Source organism: Fusarium oxysporum, chromosome 7 (assembly GCF_000149955.1).
Source record: "Fusarium oxysporum f. sp. lycopersici 4287 chromosome 7, whole genome shotgun sequence".
Taxonomy (NCBI): Eukaryota; Fungi; Ascomycota; class Sordariomycetes; order Hypocreales; family Nectriaceae; genus Fusarium; species Fusarium oxysporum.
In genome coordinates this window covers 3,774,173-3,792,724 of record NC_030992.1, presented here as the reverse complement: position 1 = coordinate 3,792,724, position 18,552 = coordinate 3,774,173, and the positions used below count along the sequence as shown (strand labels likewise).

General features: G+C 47.6%; 8 protein-coding genes across 8 annotated transcripts; 4 read left to right on the top strand and 4 right to left on the bottom strand.

Annotated features, from left to right (window-relative positions):
- The first annotated feature begins 208 nt into the window (after positions 1-208).
- Positions 209-3,464, top strand: FOXG_10621 (uncharacterized protein). The gene is made up of 3 exons (XM_018390061.1): positions 209-859; positions 906-2,527; positions 2,575-3,464. Exons 1-3 carry the CDS (start codon positions 426-428, stop codon positions 3,315-3,317), a joined length of 2,799 nt encoding a protein of 932 aa, XP_018248448.1. The 5' UTR covers positions 209-425; the 3' UTR covers positions 3,318-3,464.
- A 550-nt stretch (positions 3,465-4,014) lies between these two features.
- FOXG_20341 (uncharacterized protein) lies at positions 4,015-5,049 on the top strand (the record flags this gene model as incomplete). Its single annotated transcript, XM_018400624.1, has 1 exon — positions 4,015-5,049. The coding sequence occupies one exon, from the start codon at positions 4,015-4,017 to the stop codon at positions 5,047-5,049; it is 1,035 nt and encodes a 344-aa protein (XP_018248447.1).
- Positions 5,050-5,803: 754 nt separating this feature from the next.
- Positions 5,804-6,134, bottom strand: FOXG_20340 (uncharacterized protein; the record flags this gene model as incomplete). Its single annotated transcript, XM_018400623.1, has 2 exons — positions 5,804-5,988; positions 6,125-6,134. 2 exons carry the CDS (start codon positions 6,132-6,134, stop codon positions 5,804-5,806), a joined length of 195 nt encoding a protein of 64 aa, XP_018248446.1.
- Positions 6,135-7,170: 1,036 nt separating this feature from the next.
- Positions 7,171-7,501, top strand: FOXG_20339 (uncharacterized protein; the record flags this gene model as incomplete). The annotated part of the gene is made up of 2 exons (XM_018400622.1): positions 7,171-7,305; positions 7,451-7,501. The coding sequence occupies 2 exons, from the start codon at positions 7,171-7,173 to the stop codon at positions 7,499-7,501; spliced, it is 186 nt and encodes a 61-aa protein (XP_018248445.1).
- A 4,344-nt stretch (positions 7,502-11,845) lies between these two features.
- Positions 11,846-14,066, bottom strand: FOXG_10620 (uncharacterized protein). Its single transcript, XM_018390060.1, has 4 exons — positions 13,774-14,066; positions 13,395-13,720; positions 12,879-13,339; positions 11,846-12,824 (listed from the first exon to the last, which is right to left on the bottom strand). Exons 1-4 carry the CDS (start codon positions 13,878-13,880, stop codon positions 12,096-12,098), a joined length of 1,623 nt encoding a protein of 540 aa, XP_018248444.1. The 5' UTR covers positions 13,881-14,066; the 3' UTR covers positions 11,846-12,095.
- Positions 14,067-16,805: 2,739 nt separating this feature from the next.
- On the bottom strand, positions 16,806-17,395 carry FOXG_10619 (uncharacterized protein; the record flags this gene model as incomplete). The annotated part of the gene is made up of 1 exon (XM_018390059.1): positions 16,806-17,395. One exon carries the CDS (start codon positions 17,393-17,395, stop codon positions 16,814-16,816), a length of 582 nt encoding a protein of 193 aa, XP_018248443.1. The 3' UTR covers positions 16,806-16,813.
- An 18-nt stretch (positions 17,396-17,413) lies between these two features.
- Positions 17,414-18,106, bottom strand: FOXG_10618 (uncharacterized protein; the record flags this gene model as incomplete). The annotated part of the gene is made up of 1 exon (XM_018390058.1): positions 17,414-18,106. The coding sequence occupies one exon, from the start codon at positions 18,104-18,106 to the stop codon at positions 17,414-17,416; it is 693 nt and encodes a 230-aa protein (XP_018248442.1).
- A 149-nt stretch (positions 18,107-18,255) lies between these two features.
- Positions 18,256-18,451, top strand: FOXG_20338 (uncharacterized protein; the record flags this gene model as incomplete). Its single annotated transcript, XM_018400621.1, has 2 exons — positions 18,256-18,356; positions 18,409-18,451. 2 exons carry the CDS (start codon positions 18,256-18,258, stop codon positions 18,449-18,451), a joined length of 144 nt encoding a protein of 47 aa, XP_018248441.1.
- Between the last annotated feature and the right edge of the window lie 101 nt (positions 18,452-18,552).

Sequence of the window (18,552 nt, the reverse complement as noted above, 5' to 3'; positions counted from 1 at the left end):
GTAGTTCAGGTGAGTACGTAACGCATAATTTGTTTGCCCTCGTTTGATCCATCCGCTATCATCTCTCGCCAGTGTCACACAGACGAAGGCAAACTGAGGATAAAATACACAAGACAAAATCCTACTCTGAGAAGATGCATCAGAATCGACCCATGCTAAATACATTTCCGATGATCGATCTTACTATACCTCATTTGTCAGCCGGACAGACTAATTCCCCAGTCCTACGCCAAGCCAAAGATGCGAATGACTACATCATCGAGACAATATCGCTCAACAGCTGCATGTCATCTACCCTATCGCAGCTAAGCAGCCGCAGCCTGATTTTGAGCTCAACACTCTTCTCATATCTATAGCCCCCAACCCTCCGCAAAGAATTTTGCAATGTCGTTCATCAACTCCATCTTCGACTTGCTCTCACGGCCATGGACCCTCTCAGCATCGCCAGCGGCGTAGCAGGCCTTCTCACAGTCTCAGCCGCCGTGATCAAAACCTTCGACACCGTCAAGAACAGCATAGAGAACTGTCCTCGAACAGTGTTCTGGGCACACGCTGAAACAAAGGAGATCAACTGGGCGATTAAACGTCTCAAGAGTTTGATCGATGATCCGGATTCGGTGCCGAAAGCGGCGAGGATGTCGGTTGGCATTCATGATGCGACTGTCACGATAAGCGAGTTGATCAAGACATGTGATAATCTAATCACTACGCTGAAGCCGTTGAATGAGGACGGGAAAGTTGTTTTGACGAGATGGGATCGGGTCAAGTGGTTGAGGGTGCAGGATGACGTTGTTAAGTATATTCGGCAGCTTCAAGCGCATAAGGGATCTGTTACTCTCATCTTGAACATTCTGCAATGGCAAGTCTCATCCATCTTCGATATTGAAGGCGCTAACAAGAAGAAGCGAGTCAGACGTGGTTATCGTGGAATCACAGCGTGCGCTGGAACTCAAGATTGATGCGGTACTCAACAGCAGCGAAGCAACTCAAAGACGAATCGAAGGTCTAGAAGCGCTCTTCAACAAGTTCATCACCGACAACTCCACCCTTATTCCCTCAAATAGAACATCCATGGCCCCGACATTGCATCATTGGAAAGAAGATGACGCTACAGAAACTGATTCAGTAGCGACATCACGGAAGTATGATCAAGATGAATGGGGTGGCTTTCACGCAAGCGCAGAGCGATCATTGAGCTTTCCAACAGCAAGTGTCCCGGAACTAGGAATGCCGAAACTCAAACGCTCAACTTCGGCTGAAACTTCGACGAAGAGTGAGAGTACCGGCACGACTTCTCCACCACTTCGAGAGTTCGAAGCAACGCTTGAGAAAACTAATGTCTACAAGCGCGTGTACAACTCGACAGATGCTTTCTCAATACACTCCACCCACGGTCGCTCCATGACAGGCTCAGTGATGACGAGTTTCAGTCTCGCCGACGACTCATCCATCTTGTCCGCTTTTCCCATCATGAGCAGGACTGAACTCCAGCACCCTGAGTTTTATACACAGATGAGTGGCAATCAACGCATATCCCGAGATCTCATGAGAGCCATTACAACAAGAAGTGTTGTCAAGTCCCCCGTGGAACCACCACCAGGAGCGCCATTCTCACTGAAGCAGTTCAGATCGCCTCCAAATTGTGGTGAGAACGTCATGGGTCGATGGCATCAATCCCGAACTAAAGTTTGGCGACCCAAAGAGTTTCGAACCGAGATCCTATTTGAAGTTCCTGTTATCTTTGTCTCGACATCGAAGACTGCGAAGGGACCTATCGACGGTGCGGATGTGTTTCTCATCGATGGAACGAGAAAGAGTCTTGATGATACGTGGACTGACCTTGAGCCACCAACTACTGGTACATTCACCAAGACGGGGCGCTTCATTAAGAATGAGCGCGCAACTTGGCTTTCGCTGCTTTCAAGCTTGCAAAAGATGGAAAACGAGTCGCAGAATTGGACGAGACAGCAGATCATGGGCTTGAGGCCTCGACCAGCAAGTGCGACAGCAATACTCACATCCATCGCTGGCAAACACACGCTCAACGTCGCTCTTCAGCGTGAGAAGAAAAGCTGGGATGACATGCCCCCATCAATCAATCGCCCCTACGCAACTACATCGATGAGCAGCTTGATAGAAATGCTCGCTATGCTGGGTATATACTGGAAAGACTTCAACACTTTCCATCACGTGTATCAAGCTGAAGGCAATGGATTTCTCGTCAAAGGTCACAAGATCAGTGAGCTTGGAATCATGTTCCACTTTCAAGCGTTGGAGAAGGCTGTGTTCGAAGGGAATAGGACGATTCCCACGAAAGCGGTGACAAGACTTGCTTTTGGACAACTCTCTACGATATTTACTGAGGGATATCCGGAGAACAAGAGTAGTAACAAGCTGTATGAGTGGCCGAATGTTGGGCTTGGGAGTAGGACAGAGATCGCGGAAACGTTGTCTTCGTTTGGATGTGGACGGAAGGCGGTTAATTACTTTTTAAGAGATGGAGCTGTGACATCTCACGTATTCCCAGGTAAGCTCTCATTCTGCGGTTCAAATCGACAGTAATAACATATTTAGTCACTTTTGAGCTCATAGGCATGATCGGCCAAGTCTTTCACATCAAGGATCTCTGCTTCAGATATATCCCCAACCCATGCTACTGCGTCTGGAGCACGAGAGGCTTCTCACTACCAAAGTTACTGGCTGCGTGTCAGCGACATATCCAAGAAGATTCCGACATGGCAAACGGACAGCTATCCCTTCATGTGAACACCATATTTGCTCCGAAGACTGGCATTCGACCTGGAGATGGCACTCCGCAGAACTATACTTGGCGAGCACAGGATGCACTGCACTCTGTGCTCGAAGAGCTCGACGAATCACTCAAAGAATATATCGCACCAAAAAATGGAAATCCACGAGGATCTATTGGACAAGAAATTCTTGGCGCACATTTTGAAGAACTTCTCTCCCAGATGAACAGCGCCTCTTCAACATCAGTATTCGTACCTGCCAACGCGAGCAACAAAGAAGACAGCCTGATGAAAGAATACTTCCAACAAATTCTCCCCGCCGTGTTGAGGGCAGCATCAATGGCATTCTTCAATCTCAAGAACACAGATTCCGAGTTCCAGGTCGTCAAGGGGGAAGCGGCCCAGACAGCTGAGTATGCAGGGTACCTTCGTGCTGCCAAGGAAGTTTGGTGTACTTTTGTTTTGAGGATGATTTGTTGGCTCATGCTGCATGAGTTTCATCGTGATGATGTTCAGATTCAGAAGGGGAATTTGTTTGGGAGTGACATGCCTGTTTACATCTCTTAGGGATGAGAGGTTCGATAGGTTCTTCATAGAGTTATTGCAGGTAGAATACGTAAAGAGAGAGAAGCTCTAGTCTTTATTAACAGAAGACGAGTGGTATATGAGGACCTTGGAATATAAATACACGCACATGCTTTCTTTGCAACACCGTCTGTACCTTGACTTGAGATGAGTCCTCGGATGCTGGGCACCTTCTCAGCCAGCTTCAGTTACTTATAACAGTATTAATGAGACTAATCTTTAATTGGAGTCATTGGAAAGAGTCACTACTGAGGCGTAAACCCATACCTTTGAGGTTTTGTGGTGTACTCAGGATATTATTGTTGATAATTGAGTAGAAGCCCGTTAATGTTTATTTGATATGCAGTCTAAAGTATTGTTTCTCGACCCAACTAAAATCTGGAAGTACAGGAGTTCATGGCTAAGCTTAACTCCTTAGTTCCGCAGTGTAATGCGCATGCAAAAAAACAAAGCTGCGAGCCTCTGATTCATCGTCCACGCTCGCTTCATAACAAAAACTCTGCCTCATTTCATTCTCATTTCTTCTTTTCTCATCAACACCACGAACTCTGATTTCACCATTCACTCACTTGCAGAGATAAGGTGAGATAAATTAAGATTCTGGACGACAAGTTCAATCTTTTAAACACGACTCAGATCAGAACCTGAGGTTTCCAAGACGAAACCGCGCTCACGAAAGATGAGTGAGAGCCGCAGTCCAAGGCCAAAGCGAGCGGCTGCCTTAAGGGCAAATGAAAGGATATTAGAACCGGAACTACTCTGGAAAGCTTTCGAAAAAGCCAAGCCACGGATGTGTGGACAAGCGGCAAAGAAGGCGATTGAGGCCATGGAATTTCACCGCCAATGCCCAGATTACGAGTCCCCAAGCAAACATCTCTTTTACATCAGGATCAAAGGAAAAGGGCGAATAGACGATCCCGAATTATATTACTATCCCTATCTGTTGGTACTCCAGGCCATATGGCCTTATAGCGAACACGTTCAAACCATTGCAAAGGCGTTTGCCAGGTACTGGGGTGTCCCTGATATGTGGCGCGGCCCAGAGCATTATCCCATGCTCAACGACAGAGACCGCGAAATGGAACTTTTCATGGGCCTGAAACCAAGAGAGACCGAAGCACGAGAGGATGAAAGTTCAGCAGGAAATGGTGAAGACAATGAAGAAGACGAAGAAGACGTTAAACAAGAGAACGAGGAAAAACGAGAACAAGAGCAAGAAGACGAACAGGGGGAGGAGCAAGATGAAGAACAGGAGCACGAACAAGAGCAACAGCTTGAAGGAGAGCAGAATGAAGATGATGAGGAGCAGGAGGAACAGCAAGATGAAGGAGATGAGGGCACGATTCCCGATATTTCCGACATCGACGCCATTACTGACATTGACAAACTCGACAAACTGGAGTCTATACTCGAAGTCAGAGAGAACAAGCTTATGTATCAGATACAGGAAACAAAGGAACGGGTCCGAAAGGTTCAAGAGAACAAGCGAGACCTGTACAGGAAGAAGTCCAGTGCCTCGAAAAAGGCCGCGGAGAGACTCCAGGTGAGGCTTGACGCAGAGCGCATGGTTTCTGACCACTGGGCCACCAAGGAAAGGGAGTATATCAAGAAACTCGAGCGATCTTCAGTCACGTCTTCTGTCATCTCTCCACCCCCTGAACAGGAGAGTGAACGTCCTGCGAAACGACAACGGGCTGCTGGACAGAAGGAGTGAGCGATTGCTGCTGCAAACGACAGGGAGGGTGTCTCGCAGATCAAGTTTGACATTTGCAAAGTAGCAAAGGAAAACGATGCAGAATCGGTGAGACACAAATTGTTGCTCAAACTTTTGGCTGAGATTGTTAGTGGAATGGAAACCACTGCGGAAGGCATTTGGCGAATAGCAAGTGAAAAGAATGGGGTGTGATACGCAATGGGCATGATGTTGCCTAGCATAAATACTCAAATTAAGTTTGCAATTGTTCATTGTAATGCTGAAGAAAACGTGACCGCGCAACAGTTTGTCCATCATAAATGTTTGCTCTTTGCTTAGGCAGAAGGCAAGCTTGGACAAACACACGAACATCATATGATGGAAGGACGGTGAGTAAAACAAGATTATGAAACTCCTGTCTCTGAAAAGCATAAATACCCTGAAATCCCCAGGGTAGAGCTCAGTCAACTTTACACCCCAGACCCAGTTGCAGCAGACAACATCTTTGACATATATATGTATATATTCTTTTCTCTCTCTTTTGTCCTTCGAGATCTTAGCAACGCCTCAGCGGTTGAGGTTGATCTCGAAACATATATAGCAACCTGGGATGACAACTACAGCAGATCACCAGGAGACGGTATCACAAGAGGCGACTACGACAGTCCTCAACATTGAGTCCCAGTGATTGGGTTCCATGACTACAGCAAGGTACATATATTGCTTTGCACTAGGCTTCCTTGCAGTGCTAACCTCCCAATAGAGAACGCGTTTGTTAATGAAGGATGCGAAGGGGCAACCTTCTCTTGAGAATGTCGATCTGAAGAGTGTCGACCAGCCGCTGGAAGTTCGCATGCATCGTGATTCTGTCAACATGTGAAACGAAGCTTACATTGGAGTGACTCTCAACAACGCTCTCATGACTGAAGATGAGGCGCGGATGCATCTTACTCTCAGAAACTGTACCTATGGTAAGCTACCCATTCAGTGATGAGTATTCGCATGACTGACACATGAGTGGGTAGGTACGTCGTTGGGAAGCCTACTTTCATCAGCGAGTCGGCAGATGATACGACAGAAGTAGATTCAGACTCACGGTAGTTCATGTATCTCCGATTTTATATGTTTGTTCTGCGGCTTCGGTTGGACTGCCAATGCTACAGACCCCAAGTGCTCTTTGGAACATGCTGTGCAGTCATCATCCAAAATAGGTATGACCAATGCCTGGCCTTTACCAATGGAACTGGCCCTATCAACAACCCCCTCCAGGAAGGAGAAGAGCAAACGACGTGAAACAGAGTTGTCAAAGATCGGGCATATCAAGTATAATATTGCAATCGCCCACCGTGTCATACGAGAGTTTGACAATATTACCCAGGGATACAAAGAGACTACCCTAGCTCGGCATATGAATAACCCATTGCCCTGAGGACTAGGTCTAGAGTCATGTCGCACTCCACCAGTGCTCTAGCCACACCGTTCGGATACAGCACCAGCAACGTCGACGACCAAGCAACTGGATTCATCGGCTTGGACTATCTCAACAAGCAAAAGACTTCAAACAAAAACAGGCTGGCAACTGGCACCCTGATATATGACTAATGGAAGGGGAACTTATCCTTTCGAACTATATAAGTGAGGAACTTCCACGGCTACACCTAGCTCATATAGCGCAAAGGAGCTCCCATTTAACTTCAGTTCTAGAGCTATAGCTGCCAACGCTAGTAACTACTGCGATATGTATACCTGGCGCCAGCTTGTAGAGAGCCACGACATAGTCGATATCGAAGTCGACAAAAGCTTCGAGACGCCCCAGCAGCTGAGAGTCTAGGCACATCGAGCAACAGGAAGCTGCCTGTTTGCCATTTCTTCGGCCTTCGATAATTGGGACAAGGTCAGGGACATCGTCGTGGAGGAATTCCCCTTGATTAATCTATTTAAGAATAACCAGCTGCGACTTATGATGACCCTTCTCAAGTGGCTAATAGCCATCAGACCCCTGATCCATGAGGACTTGCCGAGTCTATCTGTTGATAGACTCATTCAGACCTGGCAGGAGATGAATGGAAGATCGCATCAGAGGAAGCCTAACCCGAAAAGAATTACCTGCGAATCCGGGAAACTATGGAACTACTATTCCTAATGAACCGGAAACTGTTCGGCAGTTTCACGCTGGTGGCAGTCTGCATGACAAGGTCCATGACAATCCAGGAGGTTTCACCCGCAAAGACAAGTCGGTACTTGCCCGGTGTTATCTGGGGCGCAGTTAATACCACTGTGAGATTGCCTGCTATGTAAAAGTATTCGGCAACCAGAATGCCAAAGATGCACGCGGTGCCAAGTTCGTACGCCACTTCAGGGTTATTGTGACCCAGACCAAAACGCTCCATCATGCACTTACAATTATTGAGCCGCCCAGTAGAAGCCTTCCAGTCGTCTCGAGGGAAATGCCCGCAAGGAGGCCAAGAAGTAGGCTTCTGGTAGTAAGAAAGAAACCGGTCAGAAGTACACCGTTGCTTTAGATCATTATGTCCTTATGGCTGAGCATAATGTTTCTAAATCCGACCATTGGAACCACATCTTCCTCTGAGATGATGAGCAAACTAAGACTCGTTGCGGTATACCTGGAGGCAACGATGCCACTAAGCCTGAGGGACTAGGAAATTTTTTAACATTGAATCAGGATGCCAACATAAACTGATCTAAAGGCTTGCTAAGATATACCAAAATTACCTAAACTAAGTCTTCTCATCACTTAGAAACGAGGCTCCTTCTGGCACTATCAGTAGACCAGCTAGCCAAGGAAGGCATTCGCTATACCGTCCATGTCCGGCGCCGGTCTGACTCTATAGATGGACCCGAGACCGTCGATTTCCTTTTCTATGAACTTTAATTTACACTACGAGGAGCAGGCAGCCAACAACCCAGGTTTACGCATCCGTACCGAACAAGGCTCTCCCATCGCCGTAACCAGGAAACGATGAAACAACAGATCGCCGCCCTCGAGCGAAACCGGCAACTCGCCTTTGGCGAACTCTGTCGCGTAGACGCCACACACTGTCTTCCTCATAAGACCATTTCACTATCCTATGTATGAGCCGAGCTCGGGATCTTCGACCACGATGCCGCACGAACCCTCCACGGCCGGGCTGTAGAGGCACTCACTCATCGGCAGTGTTCGCCAACGTTGGCTTCGACTAGTCATAGTTATATATAAACCCGATCCATCTGAGACGGGTTCAAGAAGTAATGAACTGTTCTTTTAATCGCCGGATAGTCAGGGATCCTCAATATTATATATACCATCCTCCCAGAGCTCACCTCAACGAGTTCTCCTATGCAGCATACGCAGAGAACGAGGCAACAGTCGCAGAATCCGCCGCAGCCCGCAGTGTTCTACTAATCACCGGGACCAAAAACAAGTGATCATTCAGCCACGTTGGATGCTATGGATGGGTAAATGTCAACGCCAGCCAGCGTGACATAGTGATCCTGGTCGCTGCTATTGTCAGAGGCCCTCCTACTGCCGAGAGCACCACAACATCTAACACCGCTAAGCCTTCTATTGTTAATATTATAACTACAGTGAGTTTTAAAATTACTAATAAATAGCTCAGTAGAAATCCTTGAAATAATAAAGGAACTAACAGTTAGTCTTCAGGCCACAAGTCTATAGACGTTGACGCCGTTTCGCGCACTGGCACGGAGGGGGCCAGCCCAGGACTCAAAAGATTGCACAAGGTTGATGAGATATGTGAATAAGTACAAACTCACTGTTGACTCGACTTCAGCAAAGTCGGAAAAGAGTCTGCATGGCTTCACTATTTGGAGAGCATCTCCACCGACGACAGGCTGATACTCATCGGCGTCTTGACAGAGTCGATCGGTATTCTCCCCGTCACTATAGCCTGCATGAACAAAGCCCAGTTGCGGTGGCATTCGCATAGGAATACTACTGAGGATGACCAACAGCGGAATTTTACAAGGACAGCATCAATCCATACTTTGGACTCGACTCGACCATTCTCCATGATCCAAGAGGATGGGTCTGGTGCCTGTCATACCTATAAGTGCATTTACGATTGCTGCCAAATTGGCACATCCGTTATGAGCCCTTTACTTTCAGCCTGCCTACAATATAGCTTGTATTGAAGCAATTTCTCGCCTTACGTCGCTTTACAAACTGTCTTTTCTTTGTTACCTATCATATCCAAGATGTATCTTGTCAGTTTACCCACAATGAAGCCCGAAAGGCTCCCTCCCTAATCTTCCAGGGCAGCAAGATCTTAGGCCTTCACAACCTGGACGGTATCTCAGCCGCTGGGAGTTTCCAGTCAAATACAGAGAATACGCCGCGATATTCTAGAAAAGTTGAAGGGCCATCTTGCGCGCATATATATACTTGCGAGTGTCAACATATAATGAGCATGGCAGTTTGACAATGACGAATCTCATCTAACTGCCGTGAAGCCAACACACCAGGCACACATGGGTCCTACAGCTATAGCTGAGGAAACATCTTCCTCAACGGCCAGTGGGCCGGTTTCCAGCTCTGGGTTGCCAGTAAGACAGTTGAGTTTAGCCCCCTGTCTTGGCTGGAGGTAGGACCGCGTCAAGCTTCTGCAGGAGGAGAACCAATTCGTGAACGACCAGAATGATCATCTCCGTGAAAGCAACAACGAGCTCTTCATCTCCACGAAGAGCTCAAGGAGAGTCTGGATCTAGCTGAGCAACGCTTAGAGCGCATAACCGACTTTTGGCGGTCCGCCGAAGAGGATCATTGGAGAACATTACTCTATTGAATAGCGAAGATACAATACCACGACATACGGTGCACCTATCCCTGACTCTACGGGGATGCTTCCTCCGCCATAACGCCAAGGCGCATCAATGAAACCGTGTGAGACCAGGCCAAGATTCAGGCGGTCAAGTTCGTCACGTTTGGTATAGACCCTCGAGGGACGTTTCCCTCATTCTAAAAGAACTTATACCACGAACACAATTCCAGAAGTTTCGATTCGTCATCTGGGAGATCTTGTGAATCATGGGGGTTTTAATGGACAGGGATATTTTGAACTGCTCAAAATTGGTACTGCCACCACAGTCCCTGGCCCATCATCAACCATGTCCCCTACCCCGAGGATTACGAGCTCTTCCTTCAAGTTGAGATGCCTGATGGTACAATCAAGGACAAGAGCGAGTTCTTCGTTCAAGAGCGCTTACCCTGACTCCTCTTTGCTTACTGTGTGTAAGCTTAGAGACCGCAGCCACATTATCCAATTCGACATGTACAGGCCATTCATGGTTCTTGGCCGCCGACTCCAGAGCTCATGACATTACCAGATAATCTGTGGATATGAGAGTATCCGCTGCTATGTAGGACAGGAGGCAGCTGGTACACTCGTCAAGGCAATGATCCCGCTCAGCTAAGCGACATACACTACGCACTCTAAATGCGACCTAACACTACGACGACTGGGCAATAAAGAAGCAAAAAGAAAAACGACAAAACGACAAAAGAGGTTAAATGTCTTCTGACTCCCTAAGTGCCAAAAACCCAAGACGGCAAGATCTCATTCGAGCAGTAAGTGAATGGAGACAACCCGGAAAAGTTCGAAAGCTTTAGCCTTGATCACTACCGAGAACACTATGGCTATCCTGTCCAGTACAATAAGACTATACTATATATATTGGAAGATGCGGCATTTCCATACGACGGGGGAGACCATTCGATTCTCAGAAAACTCCATTGACCTGCAATGCGCGTCGCAGAAGATGGACGATATCTATATCTCCATAACCCTACAAATTTTCCGACTTCATGGAATTGTAGAGGAGAATGGGGAGGGCAAGTGGCGATAGACTCCGAAAGAAACTACGGGAGACTCTCTTTACGAGCAGATCGTGCAGGTTGGTATGAGGTAATATCTGTTCTGGATGCACGATGATGGATATTGATATATTGAATCTCACCCTTCTCAGCTTCGCCACTGAGATAAACTCGAAGAATCTTATACTCTGAAAAGATCCTGACGGGTTGATACAAAATCATCTCGCGAGGTTATTTTGACTATCCCTCCAGATGGATCTGATGCCAAGACGACGACTAGCGAGATCGACTGAAGTGTATTGTATGCAGATGCAGCACAAGACTGCCACGCTCAAGGAGAAGAAGGCGGAAAAGATGGAAATGTCATACTAGTCGGCCTTTCTCACTTTTATTTCGACGATTAACATATTAGATGAGGGGCATATTAACAGTCGATGGAAAAGAATGTGCTCAGATGGAGCAGTCTAGAGTCATTTTTATTGCAGATATTATCTGGCGGACTAGAGTAGAAATCAGCTAGCTTTGATAAATGGCACTTCGATACATGGCTGATTAAAAGCTTATATCAAGTGCAAGATAGGGCATAAAAGCTTCTTAGAATAAATCTTTTGGTCATAAGTTCTAAGTCTACGGGCCCAAGCATCGTGATATCTGGGCTTCACAAAAGCCTTGAGCATCCATGGAAATTTTTTATCACGAGTTTTAGTCTTCGAAAGCTTATTGAAGGGAACATTCCATGATGAAGACGTCGGTCCGTATGTCCATCCACCTCACAAGTCCCTTATTCATTGTTGCACGTGAGGCTGAATGGCCTCACATGAGGGGCGCCATGGTGTACCTAATGGACTGCTTGGCCTATCAAATGACTGTATGTAATGTTTAATGGGCACATACAGTGCTTGGTTTGTCTCTAAACTTTGTGCTTCAACATTGATACAAACTTAGAAGATGTAAGGTGTTCTTCGTAAGGACACCTGTGAGTTTAGAGGCACTGATACCGGTCTATATCAAAGCATTCTTGTACATCATATAAGGGGTCACTTTGACGGAGATCAAATGAACAAAAGTAATAAAGTCATGGATATCAGCTATTTATCTCATCTCATAATCGTAGTCTTCCGACCGTGTGGGGCCGATCCGGCCGGCTCATGTGGAGCGCCGACCAGCAGAACTTCCAAATTCGGTAATCCCACCGACATCCTCCTCATCAATCGATATCATTACAAGATTCTATTCTTTAAACCTCATTCTTTTCGGTGTGAGAAACCTCACCCTGCTCGTGACCCTCGTTCAACATCTTGCCACCAGCTCCAGCAACACTGTTGCGGTGCTCCCAGGTGTCATGGGGCTTCCATCCAACGGACTTTCGGGCAACGCTGACCTCGTCGTAGAGCTGATCAACCTCCTCGAGGGACAGACCCTTGGTCTCGTAGATGAAGAAGTAGACGAAGGCGATGCACAGGAAACAGCAGCCGAACCAGATGAAGAAGATCTTGGACTGGAGGTTGGCCTTGCCGGAACCGTAGTCGACGAGGTAGGGGGTAGAGTAGGCGATGGCCCAGTTGAAGAGCCAGTTGGTGGCGGTGGTCATACTGAGGGACTTGGCACGGGTCTGGAGAGGGAAGATCTCGCCAGTGACGACCCAAGCCAGGGGACCCCAGGTTGAGGCGAAGAAGAAGATGTAGATACAGACGAAAGAGACAGCAGCCCTCTGGCCAGCCAAGCTCTTGACGAAGATAACTCCGGCGCTATCTTGGCCGGTGGAGAAGGTACCGGACATGGCGACGATGAACTGAGAGACACACATGCCGACGGCACCCCAGAGGAGAAGAGGACGACGACCCCACTTGTCAATGGCGTACATTCCAGGGAGTGTGGAAGCGACGTTGATGGCTGATGTGATCATGGAAATGGTGAAACCGCTCGAGATACCGGAGTTCTCAAAGTACTTGGTACCATAGTAAAACTAAAGCTTGTTAGCCATGTCTCATAACCATGAGATAGTGAAGCGAGAACTTACGATGAAGTTGATACCAGTGAGCTGCTGAAGAGCCTGGAGAGCACAACCAGTGAACTGGCGCTTCAGAATAGGAGGCTTGAAGCAGTCAATGTATGAAGATGTTCCGAGGCTCATCTCATGGTCGTGGTTCGCCTTGATCTCGCTGAGCTCAGCCTGAACAGCAGGGTGATCAGGAGAGAGACGGCGGATCTTGGAGAGAGCGCGAGAGGCATCGTCGTGACGGTCTTTCTTGATGAGGAATCGAGGTGTTTCGGGGAGGATGAGCATGCCACCGAAGAGGACGAGGGAGTAGGCGAATTGAACGGCGATGGGGATACGGTATGAGCCTGTGTCGTTGCGCTTGCCTGTCGCGTTGTTTACGATGGCAGCGAGGAGGAGACCGATTGTGATGGCCCATTGGTATGAACCGACGATGGCACCTCGAATCCACTTTGGTGCTGTCTCAGACTGGTACAGGGGGACTAAAAGTCGTGTTGGTTAGACCGGAACTCTGAAGCTGTCATGTGGTGAACTTACTAATAGCGGAAATTTGACCAACACCAAAACCGGCGAAGAATCGACCAGCCAAGAACATGGGGATAGCAGTAGCAGCAGTTTGGAGAGCGACACCGAGGTTGAAGACCCAAGTGGCGATCATGAGACCGGGACGACGACCGATGTAGTCAGTCATGAAGGGAGAAGAGAGAGCGCCGAAGAATGTGCCGGCTGAGAGGATGGAGACGATGCTGGACTCTTGGCCCGTTGTGATGTTGGGGTTGCCCTTGGAGTCTGTGTAGCCGGTGCTGAAGAGTCGCTGCCAGTAGGGCATGGCCAAAATACCAGAGATGGTACCTGTGTCATAACTGCGATTGTTAACCTCACGATGTTTCTTCAGGTGAAAGGGAGTGTGACTTACCCGTAGAGAACACCACCAAAGGCGACAAACAAGCCGATGGCGATAGCAGGCCATGCCTTGCCAGCCTCCTCGGGCTTGCTGAGGGATGCCCTTCGAATTGCGTTCATAATGAAGATCGACACTCAAGCAAGAGTGTGCAATGAGAACTAAGAGTGTATAAACAAGTGAAGTGTGTGTGTGTGTGATGATAGAAAAGGAGAGCAAAGCCCAAAATCAAACGCGGGAGATTGTCTCTTTTTAAACCCCAAACAAGTATCATAAGCTTCTGTGTTGTTATACTTAAACCTGCATAACCAAAACCTCTTGCGTAACATTACCTCCCCCCAGAAGCTAAAAAGCTAGGTTGGAGCTAAAGCTATTCCACGGCTTGTCCGAGCTAGTGGAGTGCGGAGCAGCCGCACCATCAACTTACGATGGTGTAGTTAAAAAAGCTAAGCTGGGGGTGAGGAGGTCATGTGGTTCATTGGTTCAGCAAAGTCCTAGTGTGGTGGTGGTTTATTTCCCTCCCCCCAGGGAGTGTCGTCACTGGCGAGGGAGATAAAACGCCTTCGCCGTGGAGAGCGGCTTGACCTAAAAGGACGGGTAGATGGTGGCGTTTTGTCTATTCCATATGATGATATAGCTATAGTAAAAGATGTAGTGCGTTACAACTATGTGTAAACTATCTCGTCGTCTTGGGCTGTAGAACCTGTCAGAGCAAACAAGCTTCCCCAAACGAACTCCATTTTCCCCAGGTCTTTTTTCTCGGCGCCCTCGTTCTTAACGGACTCATCTCCACATTCAGGTATTTGGAGTACATATCCCCATGGCCTGGGGTTGTAAGTTAAAGAGTGGATACCTCTTCCCCCAAGCCAAGAGCCGGGCCAGGCCGGCTCGGCGACGCAGATGCCGAAGAGCCTATTACCATTTTTGGTAAGTTTGTTTAACTTTGGTGAATGAGTTTAGTTGACGATATCCTTTGCCACGACAAGAAACTAGAGATATCTGGCTAAAAGAGAGAGTAATTTTCAATAGTAAAAGTATTAATTCGCTGATGGTGTTTGCGTGTTTAGGAGCCATCTGTGAGAAGGTGTTTAAGCAGCTGACGCCCAACTTCGCTGGTGACGCTTTCGGAGCCGGCGGCTTCACAAGTAGCGCGCGCAAAGACCATCAACCACTTCGGCCCTATTGTGGAAGGTCGCTTTTCTTTTCATGAGGGCATTCAGACCCAACACTTCTTTTTTTTTTCTTTCTTTCTTTTTCACGTCTACTCTAATAATAACCTCTAGCTCTAGCTCAGTTCAGTTCAGCTCACCTTTACGAGTTACCATAACAATACCATCACATCATAAAGAATCTGCATTGAATGTGGAAACAAATCTCATGCGTTATTGTGATTGCGGAATGGCGTCGCGCCTCGCTTAGAATGAGGCGCTTGGCGCTACAAGGCTGAAGGCGTGTGAGGCGGCAGAGCTGTAGCTTGAATTGGTGGCTGTTGCTGTGGTTGGAGAAGAGGATGGGAAACCCTTGTTCAGGGCATAACCTTAACTTTATGCTGGCGATTCAACAATATGCATACGGAGTTTGGTGTTGCCACGATGAATTTGCAGCCTCGCAGTGTGCGATTGATGGTCTTAGGTTGTGCCGAGCACTATCTGTCGTGGTACAGGTTCCTAGAGAGCTCAATTGAACTACTACGATATGTTGAGAATCATTGCTAGCGAGAAAGCCTGTACATCTTACACCCAAAGTCGACTGATCAGCGGCTGATTCTTCAACACTAACTCAACAGTCTCTCGACTAACAAACCACTCGATTCCCCAGACATTCACTCCATGGAGCCATCAGCATCAGCATCGCTTAGAACCCAAACCCCGCATGTTGGGGCGAGACCATTCTGTCAGTTGATGATCATGTCCATTTCCAAAAACTCAATCCTCCACCCCAATAACACAACCCTGGTCACTAGCTTGTCGGACCGGTAATGTCACCTAGCGCCAAGTCTTGTTAGCAAAAGCACCGAGATCTGCACCGTTTCTCACGGATACCGGCATCACGATATGGAGACCTCGAAGGTATGAGCAGGGATACCCGACTCGTACAATCCTTCATTTTTTGAATCGGCGGTATTATGGAGTCGATTAGTATGTATGTCTCTCCATCCTCCATGTCCATGGGTCTATGACAATCCCCGCGGGGGAGGGGATAATCACCGTTGGACGAATACAATGTCCGTTTTATCACTACGACCTTCCTAGTCTAGTCTCTTTTGTCGGACCGTTGAATGCTTAACACGTCCCGCTAATGTTTGACTGCAACCCCCGAGTTGTATGACTGCATGCTTCTCCATGGGCACCCCATATCATCTCCAACATTTGTGAATTGGCTGTGCCTACTCCGTACGGAGTACTGTCCCTTGGATCACCGATAACGTTGCCCTTCTGTGCTTGTGCGGGGTTGGGCATGTTACCGTAGGATCTGGGGAAGTTCCTCCGCTTACATGAAACGAATCCTTTATTGCAACTTACTAGGCACCTGATGACAAGAAGGGCAATGATTCTCTGGAGTTGATCTATCGGCGTTGATGGACGTTGGAACCCTTCAAGGGGCAAGAGAACTTCCAATAGTAAACTTGGGTGTTGAAAACGAGTCATTAAAGGGTTTTCTAAGTCTATACTAAATTTACCAAAGTAGTATCTATATCAAGAAAAGAGGCCCTAAGTTTTCTTGCCTCCCATTAAAACCTCTGGCGCTTCAGGTACAAAATTATACGTCACTTTCAAATGTGTAATCAACGAAACGGATAGAGTGAACTGCATCTCTTCGTCTCTTCATCGTCTATTTGACTTGTCTATGACTCCCCGAGAAATCTCCTTCCAATGACCTCTTCCGCTGAATGATACACCACATGAATGATAGACTAAAAATCGATATACGCTTTCCTCCCGAGCGAGAACCGACGCCTTGTTTTCGAGCCGTGACCTTGGCTTTCAACCCGTTTATTATGTTCCCAAGAACACTCTCAATCAGTAGAGCTATGCCACCCCCTATGTGGCGTCTGCTAGACCTCTTGAATTGAGACCTTAAGATTCTCGATTTCCCGTTCGTGATAATCCATTTGGTTCTCCATCTCCCTCCTTTGCTTTACCAGGCGTCTAAGAGCTGCTGCATGTTGAGCCATCTCGTCGCATTGGCTAATCTTCGACGTCGCATGTTCAAGCTGCTCTTGAGCGCGTTGCTTATGAAAGTTGGATTGCTCCACTGCCGCCTCACACGATTCTAGGGTTTTGCGTTCGTACGCATCATAGTCCGACTCGCCGATAGTATCCGACCTGGGCTCGTTACCGCAGGATTCATCCTCTCCAACTACGGCAGGCTCTGTATCTTGAGCATCGAGGTCGTCTAACTGGGGGGCTTCTGTGGTTTGAGAACCATGGTCATCACCCTCATCAACCTTTTCCTTAGAAGCCACGTCGCTCACAGGCGATCTATCGTCAACCTTTTTCTGAGCCTGATATCCGCTGCAATTGGCATTGATGGAGGTTGTGTCTTCGGGATTGGAATGCTCTGGCTGATCGGACTCTGCAACTTCAACTTCCTCCTCTACAGATTTGTCGCTCTTGTGAACGGGGTTGTCGACCATGCTCCCGGTTTGAGAATTCTACTCTTCGGCATTGGTAATCTTGTACGTGCTGGGGCTCTCGTTGACCTCGATGATCTCGCTAGGGACCTTCTGTGCCATGTAGCTTCTTACGCTACACCCAGGAGCTGAACCACTAGAAACAGATGTTCGGTGATGAACAAAAGGTACGCCGCACTGGGCAAGGTATGTTTGAATCTGAGAAAAAGCAGCGTAGCTTGTTGGACCTTCAAAGGGTACTATTTGCTCAGTAACGAAACTTTCGATATCTTGTTCTGTAATATGCCCAGATTGCACGCCCTTTCGAATGAAGGCTCTGATGTTCTCATTGAGGTCTTGCTCGGAGCCATCGGATACGGTACTTTTTTTAACACCAGGAGATATACCGAAGAAGGTGGCGATTCTTTCCATGGCCGCTCGCTCAGAGGCATTTCGTGTCGTGACAAAAGCATCAGAGACGCTTCTTTCTTTATCTTCAAGGGTGATGTTTGCTTGTAGGAGGTGGTAAACCATGTTTCTGTGATATTGAACTGCCAAGGGGATATTTGGAGGTGGTGAGAGAGAATATGGTGGGCAGTCCATGTCAGGAGCTGCTTGGACATCTTCGGTAGTGGTTGGGGTGCCTTTTTGGGAGGCTGCGGCATTCTTGCTGCCCTCTCCTTGCTGCTCACCATTCTTTGTCTTGGTCTTGTTCTTTTTCTTGTTCTTACCCATATTTTTCGATGTAAGGTATGCAGTATGTAACGAATGTTGTGGATGATGAAGATGAAGATGAATGGAAACGGATGCTGTTGTTCAGTTAGATCGTGCTTGGATGGACTGAGGTATGCTACAACTGGCTCGTAAAGGAAGGAACTGGAAACATGGTTGATATTTGGCAGGGTCAGTTCTTGAGCAAGAACCTCTGCAGCCAGGTCAGCCGCAACCTATGGAAGTCGCTGAACTCCATAACATCAAGATACAGGTAGGTACTTTCGACCATGACCCTGGGCATGGCAACTTACAATCCTTCATAGCCTTCTCAAAGCTTCGCGGTATCTACGTGAAGTCAATCACTGAGTAAGGTCACCTAGGGGAGGAAATGAAACTCAAGTCCTAAACTATAAATAACCAAGAATATTTAGGTAAATTCTCATAAGCTTAAGGGGCTATTTGATGAT